Genomic DNA, 25,925 nt, shown 5'->3' on the forward strand with positions numbered 1-25,925 from the left:
TCATCCCGAAAACTGCCCCCCTAATGCCCATCACCCATTTAGCCCATCTCCCACCCAAAACCCCTCCAGCAAGTCTCAGGTTATTCTTTGCATTTAAATGTCTCTCTCTAATGGTTTGCTTCTGTCTCTGTTTTTATCTTAATTTTCCTTCCTTTCCCCTGGTGCATCTGGTTTGTGTCTTAAATTCCACATATGAGTGAAATCATGTGATCTTTATCTTTCTCTGATTGACTTATTTGGCTTAGCATAATACACTCTAGTTCCATCCACAGTGTTGCAAAGGGCAGATCCATTCTTTTTCATCACCAAGTAATGTTCCGTTGTATCAATTTATGTACCATGTCTTCTCAATCCATTCATCCGTCGATGGACATCTGGGCTCTTTCCATCCTTTGGCTATTGTTGATAACAGTACTATAACATTGGGGTGCAGGTGCCCCTTCGAATCAGCATTTTTGAGTCCTTTGGATAACTACCTAGTAGTGCCATTGCCGGATTATAGGGTAGCTCTTCTCTAAATTTCTTGAGGAACCTCCGCACTGTTTTCCAGAGTGGCTGCACCAGTTTGCATTTCTACCAGCAAAAGTGCCAAAGTGGTCCCCTTTCTGCACATCCTCACCATCTGTTATTCATTTTAGCCATTCTGACAGATAGGAGTGGTATCTCATTGTGGTTTTACTTTCCTTTTCCCTGATGATGAATGATGTTGAGCAAGTTTTCGTGTGTCTGTTACCATCTGGATGTCTTCTTTGGAGAAGTGTCTGTTTCTGTCTTTTGCCCAATTCTTTACGGGATCATTTGCTTCTTGGGTGTTGAGTTTTGAGTTTGATCGAGGTTGTTTTATACATATTGAATACTGACTCTTTATCCGATATGTTGTTTGTAAATATTTTCTCCCATTGCTTCGATTGCCTTTGAGCTTGTTGTTTGTTGAAGCTTTTCATCTTGATGAGATCCCAGTGGTTCATGTTTGCCTCAGGAGACATGTGTAGTAACAAGTTGCTGCGGCCAAGGTCAAAGAGGTTGCCACCTGTCTTCTCCTGCAGGATTTTGATGGTTTCCTGTCCTACATTTAAGTCTTTCATCCATTTTGAGTTTATTTTTGTGTACGGTGTAAGAACGTTCTCCAGGTTCATTCTTCCACACGTCTCTGTCCAGTTTTGCCAACCCCATTTGCCAAAGAGACCATCTTTTTCCCACTGAATAATCTTTCATGTGTTGTCGAAGCTTATTTGGCCATAGATTTGTGGGTCCATTTCTGAGTTCTCTCTTCTGTCCCCTGGTTCTGTGTCTGTATTTGTGCTGATACCATACTGTCTTGATGATTACAGCTTTATAATATGACTTGAAGTCCAGAAATGTAAGGATTACTTGTTCTAGCTCTGTGAAGAATGCTGGTGTTCTTTTGATAGGAATTGCATTGACTCTGTAGATTGCTTTGGGTAATATTCAGATTAAAAACATTTTTTTTTTTTTTAGTATTTCTTTTCTCTTGGGAGACAGAGAGACAGAGTGCAAACAGGGGAGGGACAGAGAGAGAGAGAGAGATCCAGAATTTGAAGCAGGCTCCAGGCTCTGAGCGGTCAGCACAGAGCCCGACGTGGGGCTCGAACCCACGACGCGCGGGACCATGACCTGGGCTGAAGTCATATGCTTAACCGACTGAGCCTCCCAGGCGCCCCAGTGATGACATTTTAACAATATTTGTTCCTCAGATCCAGGAGCATGGATTGTTTTTCCATTTTTGTGTGTGTGTCTTCAATTTCTTTCATAAGTTTTCTACAGTTTACAGCTTTTTATAGTTACAGCAAATCTTTTACCTGTTTGGTAGGTTCATTCCCATGTATTTTGTGGTTTTCAGTACCCTAGTCAATGGGATCAGTTCCTTGATTTCTCTTTCTGCTGCTTCATTATCGGTATACAGAAATGCAAGCAATTTCTGTACGTTGACCATATTCCAGTGAATTTGCTGAATCCATGCATCAGTTCTAGCAGTGTTTTGGGGAGTCTTTCCGGTTTTCCATGTGGAGTATCATGTTGTCTACAAAGAGTGAAAGTTTGACTTGTTCCTTGCTGATTTGGATGCCTTTTATTTCTTTTGCTGTCTGGTTGCTGAGGCTAGGACTTCCAACGCTATGTTCAACAACAGTGGTGAGAGTGGACCTTCTGTCGTGTTCCTGACCTTAGGGACCTCAGTTTTTCCCCACTGAGGTGATATTAGCTGTGGGTCTTTTGTAATCGGTATATATGAACTTGAGGTATGTTCCTTCTATCCCTACTTTCTTGAGGGTTTTCTCAAGAAAGGATGCTGGATTTTGTCAAAAACTTTTCCTGCATCTATTGAGAGGATCATGTGGTTCTTATCCATTCTTTTATTCATGTGATGTATCAGGTTGGTTGATGCGCAGATAGTAACACAAACCTTGCGGCCCAGGAATAAATCCCCCCCTGATTGTGGTGAATAATTCTTTGTTGTTTTTTTGTGTTTTAATTTTCTCTTTATGTTTGAGAGGCAGAGGGAGACAGAGCGCAGGTGGGGGAAGGGCAGAGAGAGAGGGAGACCCAGAATCCGAAGCAGGCTCCAGGCTCTGGACTGTCTGCACAGAGCCCGATGGGGGCCCAAACTCACGAACCTTGAGATCATGACCTGAGCTGAAGTCGGACGCTCAACCGACTGAGCCACCCAGGCACCCCGTGAATAATTCTTTTAATGTATTGTTGGGTATGGGTGGCTAGTATCTTGTGGAGAATTTTTGCATCCGTGTTCATCAGGGAGATTGGTCTGCAAGTCTCCTTTTTAGTGGGGATTTGGATGGTTTTGGGGTCAAGTTAATGCTGGCCTTGTAGGATGAGTTTGGAAGTTTTCCCCCCATTTCTATTTCAAACAGCTTCAGGAGAATAGGTACGGACCCTTCTTTAATGTCAGGTGCAATTCCCCTGGGGAACCATCTGGCCCTGGACTCTTGTTTGTTGGGTGTTTTTTTATTGCTGATTCAATTTCTCAACTTGTTATGTATCTGTTCAAATTTCCTATTTCCTCCTATTGCAGTTTGGGGAGTTTATATGTTTCTAGGGATTTGTCCTTTTCTTCCAGATTTGGGCCATTTGTTGGCATATAATTGCTCATAATAATGTCTTCTTTTTTGTGTGTATTTCTGCAGTGTTGGTTGTGGTCGCTTCACTTTCACTCCTGAGTTTATTTATTTGGGCCCTTTCCTTTTTCTTTTGATAAGGCTGGCTAGGGACTTACCGATAATGTTAATTCATTCAAAGAACCAGCTCTTGGTTTCGTTGATGTGTTCCGTTTTATTTTATTTCCATATCATTGACTTCTGATCTCATCTTTATCATTTCCCTTCTTCTGCTGGTTTTGGGCTTCATCTGCTGTTCTTTTTCCAGCTCCTCTAGGTGTAAAGTTAGGTTGTGTATTTGAGACTTTTCTTCCTCTTTTACGAAGGCCTGGATTGCTATATGCTTCCCTCTTATGATCGCCTTTGCTGCATCCCAGAGGTTTTGGCCTGTCGTGTTTCATTTTCATTGGCTTCCATGTATCATTCACTCTGTGTCAAATAAATATCATTTATTGAGCTGAAAGTCACCAAATTCAAGTGAACAATTTGTGGCACTGGCCACATTCACACTGTTGTGAGATCACCACCTCATTTGCCTGTAACACAGTCACCTCCTGAGGGATGACAGCTTGTCGGTCATGTTTTCCTTCAGACAATGCTGTCCTCTTGACCCTGCCGCTCTCCTGACCTGTGTAGTCCACACCAGCTGTCCTGTCCACATTTCTGTGGCTGGCGCTGGGTCCATGCACAGCACGATGCACACCGTGTAGGTTCACAGGAAATGGCTGTGCCGCAGGGAGGGCCTGAAGGGACATCTCTCTGACGGGTGTTGAGGAAGACACCTGGCTTTGTTTACAGAAGGAGCTGCAGAGGAGGTCAAGGAGACTCCCCGACACAGAGGAGCCTTGTTTTACCTTCTTCTTTCTGTGTCACAGGCAGGGCCCCACACACGTGCCAGAACGTGGCCTTGAGGGCTCCTTGCGGAAAATCACAGAAACGTCCGTGAAAGCTCTTAGAGAATCTATTCAACTCTGTGTTTTAAAATTTTCTCTATGTCCCACCTTAGGCAATATCATATCCTGATTAAAGCTCAGGCTGAAGAGCTGACCCAGTTGTGGCAGAAGTTACGGGAAGGGAGAGAAGTTTCTGAGCCAGTCGATCAGCACCTCAAGGACCTCCTCACCCACGATGACCCCGAGCGTTCCCAAGGCCAGGGCATCCAGGAGGGACACAGGCTGGCAGAGTGCCTTGCCCGCCAGCTCAGCCCCGGTAAGGCGGCCACAGGCCCTGAGTGCACTGAGCTGCTCCGAGGTCCTGGTCTCCCCAGACATCTCCCGCCTCCCCTCACATTGTTGGCAGCCGCTGTCTTGGTTTCCATGTGACACATAGGGCCACCAGAGGACCCGGACTAGCAGGTGGGAAAGGAGAGGAGAAGTGCACAGGGTGGAGGTCACGGTGCTCCACCCATCTGTGTCCTCCCCGAGGGAACTGCCTTTAGGGCAGGAGGCAGCCTCCACCAGTGTCAGAGCCCAGAAGGGAGGACGAGGAAGGAGGCAGCTTGTTCCAGTGCAGGGAGCCCTGAGCTAAGCGGGAAGTTCCAGGCTCCCGCCCAGGAGCTGTCTTTATTGACTGTGGGCGAGAGAGTGATCTTCGCTTTCTTCATAACTGTCTCCTCATCTATCTATCAAGTAACCTGTCATAGCTGTGGTGATCACATGCAGAAAGTTCACGAATGCACTTCAGGAAAAATAATGCCCCTGACTTTGTGGAGTTGAATGAGGTATTGGATGTAGTAGGCCTTGGAGGTGGAACGTCATTTAGACTAAAACACTCTTCATACAGACGGCCTGTCCATAACACTGACGTCCACTTGGGGACCCATGAGTCCACATGTGGAGGGACTTGGGACCGGGTGATTGTGCTGTCCTCGGGGCAAGGAGGAGACTCTACGTGAGCACTGGGAGCATACAGGGCCTGCACCTGTTGCATGACTGTGGTACCTGCAAGACACTGTTCGCTGAAGTCAGATCGAAACTGGACAGGCATCCACGGATCTGGACAAGAGACAGTTTAAACTTTTGCCCAGTCTCAGTCATGGTGAGCCCCCGAATCAGAGACACTCCCTGCTGGATCTGAAATCCATACCACAACAGTTCTCCAGGGCAGTGCCCTGGAGCTTCAGAACAAGAGTTAGTCATGCATAGATAATTACGTTGCTAGGGCATATAAGCCCCTGTGTTTATAGTGGTGATGTGGGAGCTCCACATCATGGGAGATTTCTGAATTTCTTTGCAGAAGATGATGATGATGAGGAGGAGGAGGAGGAGGAGGAGGAGGATGAACAAGCAGAAGAATCCCTCACCACCAGGTAACAATGAATACTGGGGACCCGGTAATGTGTGGGTGAAAAAGGATAGGGACTCAGAAAGAACAGTAGGTGAGGTCACAAGAGTCCAGGTGGCAGATGCAGGGATCAGCAGAGCTGCAGATGGTAGTGACTGAATTCCCTCAGCGGCAAATGGCCCTGTTCCCTCGGTAGTCTGCTGTCGCGGGGCTGCTTGTCTGGGGGAGCCCCAGATGAACTCAGCAGCCTTAGGATTCCCCGTACGCACAAAATACCCGTTCTGTCCTGTAAATGAACACCAGGAGGAGACGCATCTCTACACAGTTCTCAAAGGTCCCTGGTAGGAAGGTAACCAGCAAAGGAACTGAGAGACAGACAGCTGGCAAAATTAACACGGAATTACCTAACCAAAACCAAAAGGTTGGGGTGTCATGTGACACTATTAATAGAAAAGTGCCTGGAGGGCACAAGTTTCTGCAGTGCACAGTGACTCAAGAGCTGTAACCGCTTGATCAGTCTATGTTAAATTCAACATGACTCAGGCACGTGGCGGTTGCCCCTGGCATGGACTCCCATTTGTCCTTCGTCTGGTGACTGTACCATACTGGGATGGTCGAGTCTCATTCCTCATTGCTCGTTATGTGGCCAGTGGACTGAGGATCTATCTGTTGTTGCTTCTCTCCCACCCCTTCCTGGCCACACTCTGCCTCTTGTAGGATAACCTTTTCTCTCTCAAGGCTATGGTCCCTTTCCTTTCTGCGACCACTCCCTTGCCTCCCATCAACACCAGCTAGGTAGCAAGCCATGGTGTCTGATCCTCCTGGTTTCCTCTTGTGTCGTTCTTGCCCCACCTGGCACAGCATGGAGCTTCCGGAAGCTGAAAAGAAGGAAGTCCTCCAGGACACGCTGAATGAATGTGTTTTGACTCCTTCCATTGGCCAAGAAGGGCGTGACTGCTACCAGCCTTGCAGGGATGGCACATTCCCATCGGATGAACAGGAATTCGGCTCTGCTCTGGATGTAGCCTGTGAATGCTCCCATTCCAAAGGGGATGAAACTCCACCCGGTTCCCCAGGTAGTGTCCACAATCTTTGTTGCACACACCCTGTGTAGACCAAGAGATTTAATCCGCAGAAGTGGACCATGTACTCACAGACAGTTTCCATCCAGGCTCTAGGATTGAGTTTGAAAAAAGACATTCCATGAGTCAGTGAGCTTTGTTCGATTCATGTCTAAGCCATGGCACTTTTATGTCTGAGCCACCGCCCATCGCTGCTCTCAAGCTGGTCCTGCCAGACTCCTATACCTCTCTACCCCTGGCACAGGAGGTGGCTATCAGACCTCCAAATTTTGGATTAATCTCTTATCTCTCTTGCCAGGCTCTGATTTCCATCCTTGAACCATGTTTCTGAATATATGGCCACCCATATAGGCTGTTGGAAGGCTGATGGAAGCCTTTTCTATATCATAGGAAATGTCACGATCCAGGTTCACTGTCTCTACCTGGTCTGTCTCTTCCTTTTCTTCTTGTCTCAAGTCAGCTGAGAACCAGGACAGGACTACGTCTATCATACGTTGTATGTTTCTCTGCAGCAAGGCAGGGCCCTGGAACTTCCCGACCCCATGAACGGCCCCTGGTGCTTTGCAGCTTTGAAGATTATTCTGCTTTGATGGTGTAGATTCCAGTTGTCAGTTTAATCTCAACGGCTGATTCCTGAAAACCATTGGCCTGCAGTGTTTCAAATGGAAAAAGCCTGAATGTGGCGGCAATGCTCTAGGAAGCAGCCAGGTCCTTCCCCAAGATCTCTGGGAAAAGGGATAAGTTTTCTGTGTGTGTCGACGTGTCTTAGGATACTGTGATCATGACCTGTCTTATCAGGGACATTGGCTGGCTCAAGAAGGCAATCCCGGTGATTTTTTCCAGGGCCCTACTGAATCCCTCCTGAATGATTTCTCTCACAATTGCCTGTTATGACTGTGCTTCTGTTTCTGTCCTCTGCTACACGGCACATGGGAGTGAGCATTTGTGGAGGGGAATCTGCCTAATGGAACTCTTTCTCTTCATTTATTTGCAGACAACCAAATTGGTCACCAGGGGCTGAAAGGGCGAGAGTCAGATGCCCCCAGGTAATTCTGAATACTTGGGGGCTGGGAAATCAGTGGTGGCATCTGCAGACCTCAGATCCAAGCAAGGAAAGGCAGAAAGTGCTGGATAGAACCATGTTATCCATTCGGTCAATGGCCAATTATCTGCTTTCACAATGGTTTCTGTTTTCATTGTGGTACTTGTATTGCTCCCATTTCTTAATTACGACTCAAGTTGAGTAACACACAGTCAGCTGGCCCAGGTGAGCTAAAGGCACAGGGAGTCCTGCACTCACTCATTCTCCCCAGCTTTAGAGAGAGAGGCAATGTACTTTCTGCCCCGTTCGATTTAGCATGTGGGCACGTATTTCAGAGCAAGAATGTACGTAGACGAAAATGTGCCATCATGCCGTGATATTGAGAGAGACAGGCCTTCATGGCATGAGAATTCTGAGACAGTAGCCCGCCCCAGAAGCTGCACGCACTGGGCCACTCCATGCAGGACTCAAGGGCATTTGAACGGAAGGGAGGGAGCCACTGCTGTCCTGTGACTCTGTGTGTTTGAGTCAGGAATGGATGGCACGGTGCTAATTCAGGCTCTTTCCTCATCAGCTTGCTAGGTGGCCAGTGTACAGAGCACTTACTGTCCTTTCTGTCTGCCGCCCCTGTGACAGACACACCTTGTCCCGCACAAAGAGAAGAGTTGTTTCTCTCATTAATGAGGCACTCTCTTTGCTTTTGTGAAAATGCCTCTTGCCTTCCATCAAAGCCAGACAGGACATACGGTTTCAGATCCCTCTTCGGTTAATCTTCAGTCTTCCTCCCGCCTCAGGTTCCGTAGACAGCTGCTAGAGGTGGTGGAGGAGGAAATCACATGGGACTCTCTGGATGAACGCTATTGGACATATTCGGTTCTTCCTGACCTGTCTGACTCCTACTGGCCTTACAGGAGCACCGCCATCTTCTTCCCTGAGGAACTGGAAGTCTCTTCTGCTCTGGAAATGGCCAGTGAGTACTCCGCTGTCAGGGTGATCAAGCTCCAGCTGGACTGCCCCGTACATCTCCTGGTCTTTGTGCCCCACACCTGTGCTGTGCTGAGAGAGCTCCTCCCTGTGTGCAGGCCCTGTACACACATCTGGATCTGAGCCAGGCTCCAGGATGGATGGAGTTTCAAGCACAGACATCATGTGGGTCAGGGAACTCTTCTCCCTTCCTACTCCCAGGACATGCCCATGTCCCCTGGGCTTCACTGTCAGGTCATTGGACCCAAGGGCGGCATGACAAATACAACTCGCCTCAGCAACACGACCATAGAAGGTGTCTGTCAGACCTTGGATGCAATGCCTCTTCTCACCTTTCATGCTCCCCATTTCATCTCTGAGCCAGGTCCTTTAAGAATCCAAGCCTGCCACAGTCAGTCAGAATCCTTGTCCAGGGTTAAAGATGTAACCTTGGCTTTCCTGCTCTTAGCCTCATTCTCTATCTCTTTGCTTTGGCTTGTCTTCCTAAGCCTCGTCTGAAAACCCACCCTACGTGCCTCTACTGTTAGCTCGTTTGCGTGTTTCCAGGAGTAGAGCTGTGCGTTGGCATTCCCTCATCAACAGGAATTGCGCCAAGGTTTCTGTGTAGCTCCAAAGACTCATTTTAATTTGAGGGTTTGTACTTGCATGCTCTCTGTTCCATCTCAGTGTATAAATTCCACTAAGCCGTCACCAACCAGGTATCTCACGAGAGAAGGCTGAAAACTGCAGTAATCCTTTTAGAAAGTAGAGAGGCCAGGTCCCCAGAATCTGTGTGAAAAAGAGAACGGAAAGTGTTTGCACAGACTCAAAACAGAGGAAATTGTGATGATGATCTCTTGGAGAAAGCAAATTTCTCCCAATGGCTCAGGCCAGGAAATCAAGCCAGTCGTCACACTATCCGAGGCACCCTGAAATATCCTTCTCACTCAACCTGTGCTCTCATTGAGCATAGCTGAGTCCCCGGGTGGCACCGAACACTGGGTTACTAATGTGCAAGCAGGGATCTGTTTAATGTGACTGGCCCCGTCTGTATTTATTTGCAGAAAATCAGACCCATCAAGAGGAGGAACCAGACCAAGACCTGACATGCGCCAGGTAAGTCTGAAGAATCATGGGTTGTTATTTCAGTGGTTCAACTCTACATTTCAAAGGAAAAACAGAAACCGCCAAATTTACCTATTTCATCCATTCTCCAGTCTCAGAATATCTTTTTTGGCCCTGACGTGTGTCTTCATGTATTATGTGGATAAGTTCCTTTAATGATCCCTCAATTTCGATAACCGGCAGTCAGTTGAAGTAGGTGAATTGTCACTCCCTGAGGTGCTCTGTATTGCCCTGATCTCTCCTTTGGGAAATACCAGAGTGACAGACGTGTCTACTTCTGTCTCTCTGGTGTTACCTCTGTGAGGATCTGCTGTAGCAAATGGATAACTGCAAAAAAATAAAAAAACCTCACATGATGTCACGATAGTAAGAGAAAGAGTCCTTGAAGACACAAACCTCTCCATGTGGATGATGCCTTTTAACATGTGTTCACTTAGCCACTGAATGTATATCAACAAAATTGATGCAAAAGGGTTGAACTCATGTTTAGGATTCTCCATGTGTGCTGTGAGTCATGACATCCATTCCACAGTAGTTCAGTTTGGTGCACAGAAGTTGGTTCTGTGGCCAGTGCCCTGAACACCTCTGTTCTGTGTGTGTGTGTGTCTCCCTGTCTCTCCCTCTCTGCCTCTCCTGCCCCCATAGCATCCACACTGTGCCCCTGAAACAGGAGGATAGTTTTCCCTGTCAATAATGGGGTTGCCCCTACGTTATGACTACACTTCTCGGCTTCCCGTGAAAACCAGTAAGATGCTGTGGTGTCTACTTTTCCTGTTTTAATCTTCAGATCTCCACTCCCCACCAGGCTCGGCAGGGAGCTGCCGGAGAGTGCAGAGCAGGATGTCCAACAGGACTCACTGGATGAATGCTATTTGACTTACTCAGCTCTTCCTGACCCATCTGATTCCCCCTGGACACACAGGAGGGCCAACATCAACTCATATGAGGATCTGGATGTCTGTCCTGCTCTGGAAGTAGCTAGTGAGTCCTCCACTGCGAAGGTGATAAAGCTCCAACTGAACTCCCAGGTCGACCCCATAGTTTGGTATCCCTACTCTGCTTATGTTGGAATTTGTTATCCAGGTGTTTCAGCCCCGTAGACCTATGGATCTGAGTCAGGCTCTAGGATAGACTTCTAAGCGCAGACATCAGATGCATCAGGGCGCTGCCCTGTGTTCCTCATCTCAGGCCATGCCTGTGGCCCCTGACACAAGTCAGGACATTGGGGTCAGCGCGGGTGTGACAAACTCACACTCATCTGTGAGGCACACGCAGAGGAGTCTGTCTTGTTCCTGATTTCCACACAATGTCTCTCCTCAACTGCCATCCTCTCACTTTCATCCCAAACAATGTTCCTTGAAGTTTTGTGCCTGTCAAGACGATGTCAGCCTTACCCATGTCTTTGGGTTTGTTGTTTCCCTGGTTTCACTGCTCTGGTCCCCAGTGTCCGTGTCCTCTGTGTTGGTTGTCTTCCCTAAGTCGTCGTCTGAGTGTCAGGACATAACCACCTCTACCGTCAGCTTGCTTGTACGTTTCCCTGAAGCATAGCTGAGCCCTGGCATGGGCCCACCCCGTGCATGGCCCCACCCCGTGCGTGGCCCATGTGCCTGTGTAGCAAAAGGGATCACGGACAAAAGATTTCCTTTGATTTGAGGGTCTGCAGATTCCGTGCATCAGTCTGGCCTCTGTAGAAATTCCCTAAAACCCTGCCACCTAGAGTATGTCATGACGGAAGCTAGTGAGAGAAGGTCGCAGTAAGTTTTGAGAATGCAGGTAAGCCGTTCACCAGAATCTGCGGTAAAACAGAGGTTGACCTCTGCAGACAGACTGTTGAGATGGGGCTCTACCAGATCAGGGAAATCCTGCCCGATGCTTTCGGAAAGCTAGCCAAGGCACATTCCCAAGACACTTCGTGAGGCCTCCTGGATTATTTCCCTCAATGCCCTGCTGCCCAACTAAGGACATTAGTGCCCGTGTGCTAGTTGTGTGGGACACTTAATTTTCATGTCCAAGTGCTGCTCTGTTTATGTGACTGGCCGGTCTGTATTTACTTGCAGACAATCATAATGATCTTTGCGATGAAGAAGACCAGGACCCGACATGCCCCAGGTAACTCTGAAGAATCATGGGCTTTAATTCAGTGGTGACATCTGGGAATCTCAGATCTAGGCCAATCTAGAAAGTGCTAAATGCACCTATTTCATCCCTTCCGACACCCACAAGGTGGTCCTTCAGCAAGGTCCTCTGTGTCATGTGGTACTTGCATAGGCCCCGTTATTAATCCCTCTCAAATGGAGTATCTGCAGTCCACTGACGCAGGTGGACTAAGCAGTCCCAGGATGCCTTGCACTCTCCCGGTCTCTCCTCGTATTAGGTCCTGCGTAAGATGCACAGCTCTCTCTGCCGGTTGCCTTTACTACATTGGCGGGCATTCACAGCAAGGATGGTTTTAGGAAAGCAGTTTTCACGTCTCAGTATTTAGACACGTCGGCCTTGGGCCCACGAGATATCCAGGAGTCTACAATGCTGCCTTAGCCTGGGGTTCTCTTGGTGCTTTGTGTAAATCTCCACACAGTGTATGGCAAAGTGTTGATGCTGCTTTATCGTCTTCTGGTGTGCTGTGGGTCATGACTGTTGTGCCCTGGGGTGGTTCCGACTCCTGCCCCATAAGCTGGCGCTCTGGCCATGCCCTGAGCACCTGCCCGTCCCCGCACCGCCCCCCCCCCCGCACCTGTCCTGGGTGCACCCACACTGTGGCCTCAGCTGCAGGCAGACTGCTTCATTTCCCTTTGTGGGGATCCCGCTTGTGTTCTGTGACCAGTCCTTCCGCCGTGCCCTCAAAACAAGCTGGCACTGCATGTTGACTAAACCTTCTTTCTGCATGTCTCGTCCTCCCAGCAACACCAGGCTCTGCAGGGAGCTGCCAGTGGCCCCAGAGGATGAAGTCCCACAGGACTCAGTGGGGGAATGTCATTTGACTCCTTGCGTTGGCCATGACCTGTCAGACACCTATAGGCCTTATAGGAGTGCCTCATTCACCTTTGATAAAGAGGAAGTCTTCTTGGGCGTGGATGTAGATGGTGAGTCCTGTTCTTGTGGGGGGCACGAAGTTCCTGCTGGGGCCCCAGGAAGCCTGTCCTCTGTGTCTTCAACAACCTGAATCGGCTGAGAGTTGCATCCCTGCCAACAGGCCCTGTAGGCTCGTACCAGTTTGAACTCTGCTCTCGGATTCACTCTTTAAAAGGCATCCTGTGGCTCAGAGCCCTTTCCTTCCTTCTGTCCCAGGCTGCCCTCTGTCCCCCGGCCCCATCCAACATGCAGGCTGTTGGTACCAAGTGAGGCTCGAGAGGAGAAATGGAGAAAATGGAAAAAAGGGTTCAGAATCTCAGCCACCGCTGTCTTACCCGGAGACAGCTGGGTGACAGTCCTCCTTTGTTTTTTCCTGATTTTGTTTTGTTCCAAAAGGAGACCTCTGCTACTTGTGCAATTCTGCTTCCAAATGTATTTCTTGTGTGGCTTCCTACAAACTCCCTGGCTTTCCACACAGGTTTGTGGTCAGCTCCACATTGGCTGCATCTGTTAAATCGTTGCTGAGCTGCTAGTTGTTTCTCCTGGGGCGCCCGCCTCCCTGTGTACCAGAGCACCCAGTTCTACCCAAATGATCTGAAACAGTCGTAAATGCAAAGAGAACAGTTGCTCCACGCCCCAACGACCCCTTTGACCCTGCAGGAGTGCCAGCTCCTACCCTGTCAGTGCGCTTTGTGGTGTGAGCAGAGCCAGGGCTCATCCAGCCCCTCCAGGAGCTCAAGGTTTCCAGGAGACGCTCCATGAAAAGCGATCAGGGCTGAGAGGTCCCAGACGATTTGTGTTCTCACTAGGGGTCCCATGGTGGCTCTTCACTTGGCTGCCTGGCACCCCGGTAACCCTGCAGAGCTCTGTGTCAGAGACACTGACAGCCAGGTCTGGGTTTCCATGGGGGCAGGGATGGGACAGGTTAAGACGCGTCTCAGGAGGGTGATGTGTGTGACATGGCCTTGCATTAAGCCTGGGCCATGAGAGGCTATGAGGATGGGCGGAGATGAATGAAGGCCGCCTCTCCATTATGCACAGCCCGTCCCCGGTGCAGGTTCTGGTGGGAACGTGGGAACAGTGTGTGTGGGCTGTGATTGCCGCAGCACCGCCCCAGGAGGGCTGCCCTGCCCCAGCCTCCCTGCACTGGGACCAGCCAGGGAGAAACAGGCATCTGAAGCCTTGAGTCCAAATTCTCCCCCTCTTCTTTTTTCTTTTGGGGCACATATCAGCAATTCTTTCTCGTTCTGCCCTGAGGCCTCTCTAGAACCTTCTCTCTAGGCTGTAGGACGAAGGGTACTACTGCAGAATAATAGGCATGAGCTCGCCTCCCATGCAAAGCCGTCTGGACTCCAGGGGGTGACCTTCCCTTCAGGGACTTTGCATCCTGGATACTTGCCATCTCAGCATGCCCAGGCATAGACACAACGGTGACATCGCCTTCGTCTCCATGATGTCTGCCTTTGTACCTGCTCACTGGCTGGTCTCACAGACAGTGGGGGACGGGGCGGGAGGACATCACAAATGGAAGTTCTGGCAGTGCTAAGAAAACTGGGGTTTGTCCATTGAAGTGTCTTCTTGCTTCAGCCCCGATGCAGGTGCCTGGTCCCCAAGGGCCATCGAGTGGAAACTTGACTTTCCCAAGGCCGGAGGTGCAAGCTTCACAAGCACCGCCACAGTCCAATACCCAGGTGGCCAATTCCGTGCCAGGGCAGCCGGACCAGCAGTTGGCTTGTGGTGACCGCAGAGCCAGGCTCCGCCCCTCCCCCGCCATCAGGAGACTGGCAGCCACGATGGTTTCTGGGAGCCAACGGCCGCTCTTCCAAGGTGAGAGGTGCGGGGGGAGTAGGAAGCTCTAGTCACAGGGTTGTGGGCGGGGGCAGCAATGGGGCCTCTTGCAGGCATGCTTTGCCCAGCTCCAAACTCACAACGCTCCAGCTCCAAAGAGCTTGGGGCTGAGGGTCAGCTCTGCCCAGGTGCCGGGGTTGCAGCCTCCCGGCTGTTTACTGGCCAAGTTATTCATCATCTCATGTATGTCCCCCTCGGACCCTTCATCTGAAACCATTGAAAATGGGATCTCCATCCCATCAATGCTGGGAGCATGAAGCTACATAATCTCCAGGGGCCCGAGTGAGCAAAATGGCTTGAGAACATCGATGAATCTGTAATGCGTAATTCTTGTGTCTTTGTGATGTCTCAACACTTGGAAAATGGTTCCGTGGCATTGTTTCACGTGTGCTAGAGCTGTTCTTAACTGGCTCCGCTTTCGCTGGACCCCATCTTCCCGGACTCTCTCAGCAAGGCTTGTGGGCCAGTGTTTTCTCTCCTTCAACATCCATCAGGCAGCCAATATTCCCTGGTAGGCGCTCACAGTAACAGTGGAAATACTGGCCCCACGACAGTTTCCCATGCATTTGCCTGGTTTCCCTTCCCTGCAACTATAAGGGGCCAATTTCCTAAAGTGCACACTCTGTTCTCCAATACTTCATCTAGTTCCTCTTGTCCCCCCTCATCTCCACGAGCACGTCCCCAGCTTCTTTGTCATCAGGATCCGCGTCAGCTCACATTTCATGAAGACCGAGCGTTTCAGCGTTCCCCTGGGTTGTGTCGTCTTTACCCTCCCACCCTTGGTGTCCCCTCCTGGAGCCTGGGTCTCCTCCTTCAGGCACCGACTTCATCTGTGAAAAGAGGAGACACAAGTCCCAAGTGAGGGGACGAGGGCGCAGCCCTGTCGCCCCGTGGAGATGCTCCAGAGGACGCCTCAGTGGGAGTTCAGGGAAGCACAGCCCTGACAGTTGGCTTAGGACAGGAGGTTCTTACTGTCTTCTCCCTCTTGCCTCTCTGCCACTTCTCCCTGACTCCCGTGGTCCCGGCCCAGACTCTCCTGCTGGCTCAGTCCCTCTCTGTGGCTCACCTTCCACACAGGCCTCAGCAGGAAACAGGGCTCCATGCCAGACTTTTGTCCAAGTAGGGTTTCTTAGTCCATTCAGGCTGTGATAACAAAACTGCCATAGACCTGGTGACTTAGAGCAGAGATTTGTGTCTCCCGTTCTGGAGGCTGAGTAGAACCAAAATCAAACAGTGGCACATTGGGCGCCTGGTGGTACCTCCTTCCTGGTGATGTATGGCCGCCTTCTTGCTCTGTCCTCACAGGGTGGAGTGGTGAGGGAGCTCTGTGGGGTCACTTTCATAGGGCACAGATCCCTTTCTTGGGGGGATCTGCCTCCCATAGGCCCACCCCACCCAGCATCACATTGCGAATTGGGTTTCCACGGATGAATTTGGGGGAAGACAAACTATCACTCTGGGGCAGGTGGTTTTACTCTGTTTGATTCTCAGCCTGATCTGCCCTGTAACTCTTCCCTGGTGCTTAAAAGGTCACCTGTTTCTTGCCACAACTCTTCTCATCCTTCTCAAATTTGTCTATATTTTCCACTTGCAACTGACCGAAGAGTGTTTAGAACTTTATGCTCGATGTCCCCCAACCCTTAACTGCCCATTTACTCAATTAGATAAGAATGTGCTTATAGACACACATATTTATGTCTTATGTCACACACATTACATATATTCGGTGTGTATGCTCTGCATAATGTACATATATGAAATATATCAAATATTGGGGTGTGTTCTGTAAATTCCCCAGCTTTGGTTTCGCCAGCGACTCTCAAAAGGCTTGCCTTCAACTTTGACTCCTCCCTTGAATAGGACAGTCTCTTTTGAGCACCATCTCCTGGCCTTTGTCTGTTCTTTGTCAGAACTGTGTGTTTTGACCAATTCTACTTTTCTCAATTTCACTTTTGGCGCTGGGGGCATGTTGCCCTCCTCGTGCTCTTATCCTTACAGGGTAGCGTGAGAGAGGTCAACAACAGAGGCTGTAATCAAAGCGTGTCCCTCGGCGCCCCTCACACGTGAACTTCCCGATGGCCTTTCTCGTCCTGCCCACCGTCCTTATTCGATGTCAGCGTAGGTAGAGGATTTGGTCACAGGAAGATCATGACTAACAGTGGATCCTGTTGATGTGCTTTTATTTTCAGAGCAGGGTTTGGAAGCTTCCATGGGTGTGAAGAACCCTCCCAAGCTGCAGGGTGACGCTGCTGAGGGCTCGGTGGCCAACCAGTGTGCAGGTCAAGTCTTTGGCCACGTTAACGCCCTGGTGGTGATGAAACAGAAGATGATCAAGAGAAAAGTGCAGTTCGGCGAGGGCAGACTCGCGTGCAGATTCCGTGGCCTTCAAGCTTAGGGCACAGAGGTAATGGCGTCCGTGGCTCTTGGGGTATGGATTCCTGTTGCTCTGTTAGAGTATAGCTCTGCCCACACCCCAAACTGTTTTTCTCTTCCTCCTTTGGTCCCTCCCCCAGCTGCCGCTGCCTCTGTCTGGTCTTGCCTCTGTCTGGTCCTGCCTCTGTTTGCCACAGGGGACTGCCACCCTGGGGGCCCTCCCATCTTCATCAGCTGTGGCATGTGAGCTGTGCTGTGTCCCCACGGGGGCTGTCCTGGGATTCCCTCTCCCATGCCCTCACGGCCGCGGGGAATTAGGCCCCATGGCCCCCCTCAGCAGACCAGCATCATTTACACGTGTCGCCAAACATATGGCACTTTGGCACAAGGCACCCACTTTCGTGACTTCTTTGACTTCCTTCCTTGCTTCCCCAGCTCCATGACCTCTTTCTCCAAGAGCATTGTCTTTTTTTTTTTCTTAATTTTTGTTTTAAAGTTATTTATTTTGAGAGAGACAGGGACAGCACGAGTCGGGGAGGGGCAGTGAGAGTGGGAGGGAATCTCAAGCAGGCTCCAGGCTCTGATGTCAGCACAGAGCCAGATGCAGGGCTTGAACCCTCAAACTGTGGGCTCGTGGCCTGAGCCAAAACCAAGAGTCAGATGCTTAACCGACTGAACCACCTAGATGCCCCATCAAGAACATCGTCTTAATGTCTCTTGCACATGGCTTCTCCTCTGGGGTGTTTCCGGGAACACGACCTAGGACGACACTTACCCCTCAGCTTCTCCATGTGAATAAGAAGTGTTAAAACTGAGGAGAAAGAGCACCCCGACAAAAACTGCACGACCACATGGGTCACCTCTGGGACTGCCACACGGCCTGCCTGGGGTCAGGTTTGTCCTCGGCCCCAGGTGAGCAGGCCTGTGATAATGTGTTTGGGGTTTCCAGGACTCAGTGTCCATACCTTGGGACCTCAAGAGAGCTGGCATCAGGTGGACACAGACATGGCACTCTACAGGGACACTGGCCAAACACAGATGCAGAGGCCAGGTTTCCAACCTGCACAGACATGAGATGTTCAGGCATCCACCTGTCTTCCCTTTTCACTGCCGTTACCGTGTCTACATGCTCAGCTGGTTCATAAAAGGATCCACCGAAAGGAACTGACTTGAGTCTCCGGCCAGAGCACATTCGTGAGCATTGACTGAATTAACTTTGGGCAGCTGTGTGAAGTCCCCGCGAGATCCAGGGGAACACGAGACAATCTGTGCCTCATACAAGTCCAGCTGAGAACGGGGATTCATGGGAGGGTGTCCGAAGGAAGACCAAAATCTTGAGGGCCGGTATCGTCATGGTGGCAGAGATGAGGACAAGAACACCGTGGTCGGTCTGAAACACAGTAGCTTAGCTAATAGTTCTAAATCACGCTGTCGTGAAAGAAACACTGACTGAGCTTTGAACTCACGTGAATGCCACCACCCAATACCTTGAGATTTTGATTTCAACATTCTGGGCTGGGGTGTGGGTAACGGGAGATGTTTTAAAGCTCTGCTGGTATGCACCTAGGAATCAGAAGGACTGTGGATCTATAGGATGTTCATAAGCCATATAGAAGGATCCCGTGTGTGTGTCACTCATTTTGTGGACAAGCTGAGTATCAGCCCCTGATGGAGTTGACATTCCTCCCTCAATAGAGCCCAGAGAAAGAAGAGGACAAAGACCATGAATGAATTGGATGAATACTCCCTCTTCTGGATCCAAGTGTCTCACAATTTTTATACTATAGGATGCAGTAAGAAAGAAATGTTGCCTAGAAACCCAGTGTAAGAACAACACTCCCTTCCCTGATTACCAGTAATGGAATTCAGGGCTCTTTTTCCTCCTCGTGCAATGAAAATCACGGTTGACTCTTCACTAAATGCGTTTCCCAGCCTCCTGACAGGTGCACTGCAGATGGAAAGGAAATGTTTTAATCAAATGTTCTCCTCATATAAAACCTCAGTAAAGAAGCTTAGGTCTGCCTCTGCCCTTTGCAGGCCCTCGTTTACATTAGTGTCAACACCGAGAGACTCTCTCCTCAGGGACAGTTTGGGAAACGTGCGAGGAGAACCTAGACGACTAAAAGGAAGGCTCTTCCGTTTTCTCTGCGGAGTTCCGAGTGTCTCCACTGAGAATATTCCTAGACGTTCCCTCAGGTGTATCCTGGCGTGAGGTGCCCTGCAGGGGCTGTTGGGGTCCCTGAGCAAAAAGGGGTGAGGCCCTGGGTACACTCCCCACTCTTTTCGTCATTCCCCTTGGAGTTTCTCCCTTTGGGGTTCTTTTCAGCCCCTTTGGGGCAGGATTTCTGTGCAAAGCCTTAATTCCGTCCAGCCAAGCGGCCAACAGCGTCTACTGCCTACCCGCACCCCCGTATCGGAGGCTTTCGTCTCCCGACCCCCACATGGATGGGAAGGGCCCGAAGCCTGGGTTTCAGTTCCAGGGTGTCAGGCACAGGTCACACGGCTACAGGTGGTCCTTATCAGCCCCTTGGCCCACGGTTCCTCATCTGCACACGGCAGGACTGAACTGGGACATAGTCTGAGGCCCCTGTTGCATCTCACATCCTGGGGCTCGTTCCATAGCCTGGCCTCCCCCTTCAGAAGACCAGGGCAGGGTGAGAAGGGGTGTGTTTGTCTGTAGAGGGCCCCCTCCTTCCTTCAGCAGTCTGTTTCTGAACGTGTGTGACGGGGGCTAAGCACATCCCTCCGTGGGAGACATGAGAAAGCCATCACTTTGCTTCTGATGAAGGGGGTTCCAGGGTGAGGTGGCTGCTGAGGGAGGGATGGTCGGGACCTGGCAACAGCTCAGGGCAGCCTTGAGCTGGGATGCCACCAGGCGCCTGCTGCGGGGAGCACAGGGGTCCCTGCATCCTACAGTGTAGGCTGGATGCAATTGAGGGGGCTATTGCTTCAGACTTGTGGCTCTCATTCTCCCCCTCAGCCTGCCTGCAGACCCCCCTTCAGCTCCTTCTCTGCACAGGGGCTCAGCTCGCCCCTGGCCTGTGTCACCACGGAGCCATCCCTCCAGGCTCAGCCGTCAGCAGGACCTGAACAAAACTCACATTTGATTCCTCTCTCTCTCTCTCACTCTCTGTCTCAGATACCAAGGACTCCAGGAACTAAGAAAAGATACTCCTCATTGAAACGAAACCCCATCATAAAACCCCATCATTCTCCACTTGCTGAAAAGAACTCTAAAGCAGCAAATCAAGCTAAAGCCCAAACAGAACATGCGAGGGATCCTTTGCTGAGAATCGACATCTCGATCACAAGCCACTCTCTGGGATTTTTACTGCAAAAGTCTGGTTTGATGAGAGGAATTCTCGCTCTTCTGACTCCAGTCGTGATAAGTCGCCGAGGCAACCAATGCCCAGACCACGCGCCCTTGTGAGACACCTTCAGTCTGGCTCCTCTCCATTCCATCCTGCGGATAAGCGGAGGCTGGAGCAACGTGGCAATAGACCCCATGTCAAACTGGACATTCTGGGCCACCGGCTGGGCTGTGCCAGGAGCAGACAGCATTAACTACGCAGCGTTCTTGCTGAAGAGGCTTAGCCTGAATCTGAGCACGAGGTAGGGATCAGACAACTGCAGAATTTCGACCATCGAACAAGACATCGGGCCTGTCTTTCTTCAAACAGCCAGTGTCCACAGCACAAATAAGACGACAAAAAGGAGAAGAGATATCTTGGGTTCCAAAGGACACAGAAGATTGTGCTATCGTAATTGTGTAGTCCTTTCGAACCCCAAACATCTCCTCACCTTTCTGTGGCTGTCTCTGGTGGTGGTGACGCTTCCTTGTCTATAGGGGACAGGCCAGATGTCTGGCTTGATGGTCTACATCCTGAAGGTGTCTGATCACTTCCTCCTGATTAAATTCAGGCTAACCCTTTTCCACGGGCGTTCCCTAGTTAATGCTGTGTGTGTCCCAGCTCCACCCACCCAGAGACCCAGAGCGTCCAGTCTGCCATCACCATCATTGTGAGAGCAGCACTGGTTGCCTTCTATGGGGGGCCTATCAGATCGTTCATGGTCTTCTGTTTGGGTGTGACATCTGAGAATGTGCGAAGATGCTCTCTGTAAAGTCTGTCTCTACAATGTTACCATCTTTTAGTGATCCCTGCAGTGTGTCACAACCGTATCTGTTTGTATGTTGGAAAAACTCTAGTTGTATCATCCTTGTGTATGTGTATTTGCTGGCATTGTGCTGTGGAAAAGAACACTCCCTCCCCGTTCTATATCATTAAAGTGTTTATTTTGACAATCACTGGGGACTGGTGAATTATGTTTCCTTCAGGGCTCCAATCCATCACCATCATGATGTAAATGTTCTTGGTTCTCTTCTGGTATTTAATGCTGAGTCTCTGTATCTTTTAGGCTAGATTTCCCCTACGGGCAAGAGTACATATGTGTGTCTGAATGTGCACCTGTTGTTTAGAAAGGTTGTATATGTAGGGCTGAACACTGCATCACAAGTGCGGGACATGTTTGGTTCTGTATTAACTTGTGAACCTTGTCACATCGCCATTCTAAGATTTAAACGATCTCAGGGTGACTGGGTGGCTCAGCAGGTTGAGGGTCCAACTTTGGCTCAGGTCACGGCCTAGCGGTTCATGAGTTTGAGCCCCGCATCGAGCTCTCTGCTGTCAGCACAGAACCACCTTCAGACTCTCCGTCCTCCCCTCTGTCTGCCCTTCTCCCGCTTGCATGCTCTCTCTCTTAAAAATAAATAACCACAGGGTCACCTGGGTGGCTCAACTGGTTGAGCGTACGACTTCAGCTCAAGTCATGATCTCACGGTTCGTGAATTCGAGCCCCGCATCGGCCTCTGTGCTGACAGCTCAGAGCCTGGAGCCCGCTTCAGATTCTGTCTCCCTCTCTCTCTCTCTGCCTTGCCCCCACACTCACACTGTCTCTCTCTCTCTCTCTCTCTCTCTCTCAAAAATAAATGAAAACAACACTTAAGTTTTAACTGATCTCCCAACCTCAGACTTCTGACATTATTCTATTTTCTCTTCTGTCTCCACCTGCCACTTCTTATAGGATTGTTTCCGCCCGGTGAAACGGATGCCATTTACATCCTATTTCTCCCACTGGTTCCACTCCCAGACTTTTGTCTCAGATCTACAATGAAGTGTATTCAGTGACGATCAGTTGTACAAAAGTCAAAACTTCCCCAGTCATCTCTTATTGGGCAGAGTTCGTCTTTAAATGACTCCTAGTGACGGAATCAGGACTCCCTGAGTGTTGCATATTTAGTACTCTTTTTCTACTGCCTTTGTACATGGACATCTTAGGTGAATAGAAAGTGCTTGTACAATGAGTTTTTGCTGCGGTTTTAAAATATATGGCCTTGCTTTGTAGGTTTGGTGGGCATGTAGACGATAGATTGATTTTTCTCTCCCTGGGATATAAGTTGGCTTCTTTTGGTGGTGGGGAAGGTGTATGCAGCATCAGAGGTTTTCTCCTTTTTATGGAAAATCTATTAGTTCTAGGGGTGCCTGGGTGGCTCAGTCCAGTTAAGCGTCCACCTTCAGCTCAGGTCATGATCTCACGGTTCGTGAGTTCAAACCTCAAGGTGGGGTATCTACTGCCAGCACAGGGCCCACTTAGCACAGAGAGCCCACTTCATATCCTGTGTCCCCCTCTCTCTTCTTACTCGACACATCTCCAAAGGCAAGGGAAATACAGGCAGAAATGAACTATTGGGACCTCATCAAGATGAAACGCTTCTGCACTGCAAAGGAATCAATCATCAAAACTGAAAGGCTACCGATGAAGTGGGAGAAGATATTTGCAAATGATAGATCGGATAACGGGGCTGGTATCCAAAATCTATAAAGAACTTACCAAACGCAACACCCCAAAAAACAAAAAATCCAGTGAGGAAATGGGCAGAAGACACGAATAGACACTTTTCCAAAGAAGACATCCAGGTGGCTAACAGACACATGAAAAGATGCTCCACATTGCTCATCATCAGGGAAATACAAATCAAAACCACACTGAGATACCACCTCACGCCAGTCAGAGTGGCTAAAATGAACAACTCAGTAAACAACAGATGCTGGCGAGGATGTGGAGAATCGGGACCCCTCTTGCAGTGTTGGTAGGAATGCAAACCGGTGCAGCCGTTCTGGCAAACAGTGTGGAGGTTCCTCAAAAAGTTAAAAATAGAACTACCCTATGACCCAGCAAGAGCACTACTAGGCATTTATCCAAAGGATACAGGAGTGCTGATGCAGAGGGCCACGTATACCCCAATGTTTACAGCAGTGCTTTCAATAATAGCCAACTTATGGAAAGAGCCTAAATCCGTCCATCCACTGACGAACGGATAGAGAAGATGTGGGTTATATATACAATGGAACACTACTTGACAATGAGAAAGAACGAAATCCTGCCATTTGCAACAATGTGGACGTTAAGTGAAATAAGTGTCACAGAAAGACAGATACCGTATGTTTTCACTCACATGTGGAACTGAAGAAACTTAACAGAAGACCATGGGGGAAGGGAAGGGGAAAACATAGTTTCAAACAGTCAGGGAGGCAAACCAGAACAGACTCTTAAATACAGAGAACAACTGAGGGTTGATGGTGGGAGTCAGGGAGAGGGGAAATTTCGTGATGAGCACTGAGGAGGCACTTGTTGGGTAGAGCACTGGGTGTTGTATGTTAAGCGATGAATCATGGGAATCCAGTCCCGAAGCCCAGAGCACACTGTTTACACTGTATGTTAGCTAACTTGACAATAAGTATATTTGGAAAACAAAACAAAAAAAAGAATGAGGCAGATGGTAAAAATGCTGACAGCAGAGGACCGAGCAGAGCTAATACGTGCTGAGTATTTACTCCCCGCCAGGCACTGGGCTCAGTGCTTCACCTGCACCTCTGCTGTAACACCGGGGATGACTCGTGTAGGAGAAACTCCCATTGGCCCCATTTTGAAATGAGACACTGAGCCACAGAAAAGAAAATTCAAGACACTCAGGCAAAGTCACACTGTAACTCAGCCAGGCTCGCTCCTACAGCTTGTGAGCCCAGAGTGCTCTCTTTCTTGACCTCTAGGTTAGGGATTTCCAGGGAGAAAGAACAAGGCCAGCCTCTGATGCCCTGAATGGCCCTGCTGACATCCCCGCCTGGCTGTTTTGTTCTCACGCTGGGAATAAACAGTCTCAGATACAGGATCTCAACCTCAAAGAGACTCTGAACCCTGAGACAATGAGACACAACAAGACTAGCTGATTATTCCAAGCAGGCCCCACAAACACCAGGTCACCGTGCAAACTACAACGCCCCAAACACCCTCCTCTTTTCGTAAGGAAATGACTGCTGACTCTCACCGCAGTCAAGAAGGGCCAGTGCACACTACCAGTGTTCGAGGTAGAGCAGACCCTGCTTCCTTCCAGCCTCCCCGCCATCAACCAACCACAGCCCTAATCCTGTCATGTGTGGTTCTTTCTACCACTCTCTTACTGAGACCATGGGGTGTGATCTCTCTGGCTGCAACGAGTATAAACCCCCACCTGTTTCATGGGATGTACGTTCCTGCTGATTTGGCTGAAGAGAAATCCGAAATTTCTCCTAAGGTTACGTTTCTCCTAAGATTATGCCAGGGGAGACAGGGAACAATTTTTCAGTCGTGGTGTGGCAGATTTCCCCAAGGTCGATGTACCTCCTCAAGGTAAGAGTGCTCACTGTACTTGATATTCTCTTATCTCTGCTCCTTTCCTAATATGGGAAATTAACATTTACTAAGGGATAGAGAGTTACGATATATGGGCTTTCTCCTGTGTGGGATTTAATGAGAGCTGTCATCATCCTGAACTTGTAGGGAACTGAGGACAAGGACCACAAGGTAGCAGGGAAAGGTGGCTCTGGGCTTTGGGAGTCACAAATGGGCACGCGCAAAAAGAACAATACGTGATTTTGGAAGACGTGTCAGCAAGAAATGTGGCCATAAAGGCCACTACGTATTTAATCCATGATCCACCAGTCGCTTTGCTCACAGAGTATCCCTGTTTATCTTGGCCATGATGAGTGTTTTAAGAACAGTCAGAGAATTGCATCAGAGCACATCCATCTGAAAAGGACACACATAAAATACTGCATTGCCAAATCAGACCCACCAAACCCACAAATCTTCTCTGGTATCAAGTTTGATGTACATTTTCGAGGATAAAATTAACTGTGTGAGGCACAAGCAAAGCAACAAGAAATCTCGGACAACCAACACTAACTGCAAGAAACTTCTTCCCACCTTAGGACGTGTTCTGGCCCCGAGTTAACATACGTGCTCTCTCAGTGCTGTGTGAAGTCGTCACTTGTACCCAATGAATCTGGTTGAAGTCGATGAACCTGGTAGAAGTCATCTGCTAGGCTGATACTCACATAACTGATGCGACAGTTTCCAGGAAACTAAGCTACATAAATCCACGGGCATAAGTTTGAGTCCCTACAGGGTTCTGCTCACACGAGATCCCTCCCACTTACAGGCATGTCGTAGGTAAGGACTCTCCTTACAGTGTGTTTGCAAGAGGTTCCTCACTCGATGTTTATGCGGAAAGTTGACTGGGGGTACCTTTCTTTCTCTCCAGGCCAGCGTCACTGAAGGAACTGAGCAACTGCAAGGAACCCAGTTCCTGTTCTTCTGTCCAAATTGTCTGGGTGGAGTTTTTAGGCTGAGCTTATAAATCAGCAGGAATCCAATTTTCTTCCTCCGAGAAGAGATACAATGGTTTCTCCCAGCATTGCTCATTGGGCAGTGCAAGTCTGCAGAGAGACAGAGAGAGAGAGCGAGAACGAGAGTGAGAGAGATATCGCCAGGCATGTTACTTTAGCAATGCCATGGTCCTCCCACATTGTCCATCCCACTCATGACAATGCCTGGTTTAAGCATCCTCTCTCCATTTCCCTTTATTACCTGCTTGACCTACATCCTTCCCCCAGTGAGGGAGCCAGCTCAGAG

The 25,925-nt window shown here is 49.4% G+C and overlaps 1 protein-coding gene across 1 annotated transcript in view; it reads left to right on the plus strand.

Annotated features, from left to right (window-relative positions):
- LOC122240821 (neuroblastoma breakpoint family member 6-like) overlaps positions 1 to 21,222 on the plus strand; it is a 31,853-nt gene extending 10,631 nt beyond the window's left edge. Inside the window, 12 exon segments of the mRNA XM_042993920.1 lie at positions 4,138 to 4,340; positions 5,367 to 5,439; positions 6,276 to 6,490; positions 7,491 to 7,542; positions 8,333 to 8,508; positions 9,566 to 9,617; positions 10,432 to 10,607; positions 11,684 to 11,735; positions 12,525 to 12,706; positions 14,283 to 14,522; positions 16,733 to 16,947; positions 20,056 to 21,222. Coding sequence (XP_042849854.1) covers positions 4,138 to 4,340; positions 5,367 to 5,439; positions 6,276 to 6,490; positions 7,491 to 7,542; positions 8,333 to 8,508; positions 9,566 to 9,617; positions 10,432 to 10,607; positions 11,684 to 11,735; positions 12,525 to 12,706; positions 14,283 to 14,522; positions 16,733 to 16,938 — 1,627 coding nt within the window. The 3' untranslated portion in view covers positions 16,939 to 16,947; positions 20,056 to 21,222.
- The last annotated feature ends 4,703 nt before the right edge of the window (positions 21,223 to 25,925 follow it).

The sequence above is a fragment of the Panthera tigris genome, chromosome C1 (genome assembly GCF_018350195.1).
Source record: "Panthera tigris isolate Pti1 chromosome C1, P.tigris_Pti1_mat1.1, whole genome shotgun sequence".
Taxonomy (NCBI): domain Eukaryota; kingdom Metazoa; phylum Chordata; class Mammalia; order Carnivora; family Felidae; genus Panthera; species Panthera tigris.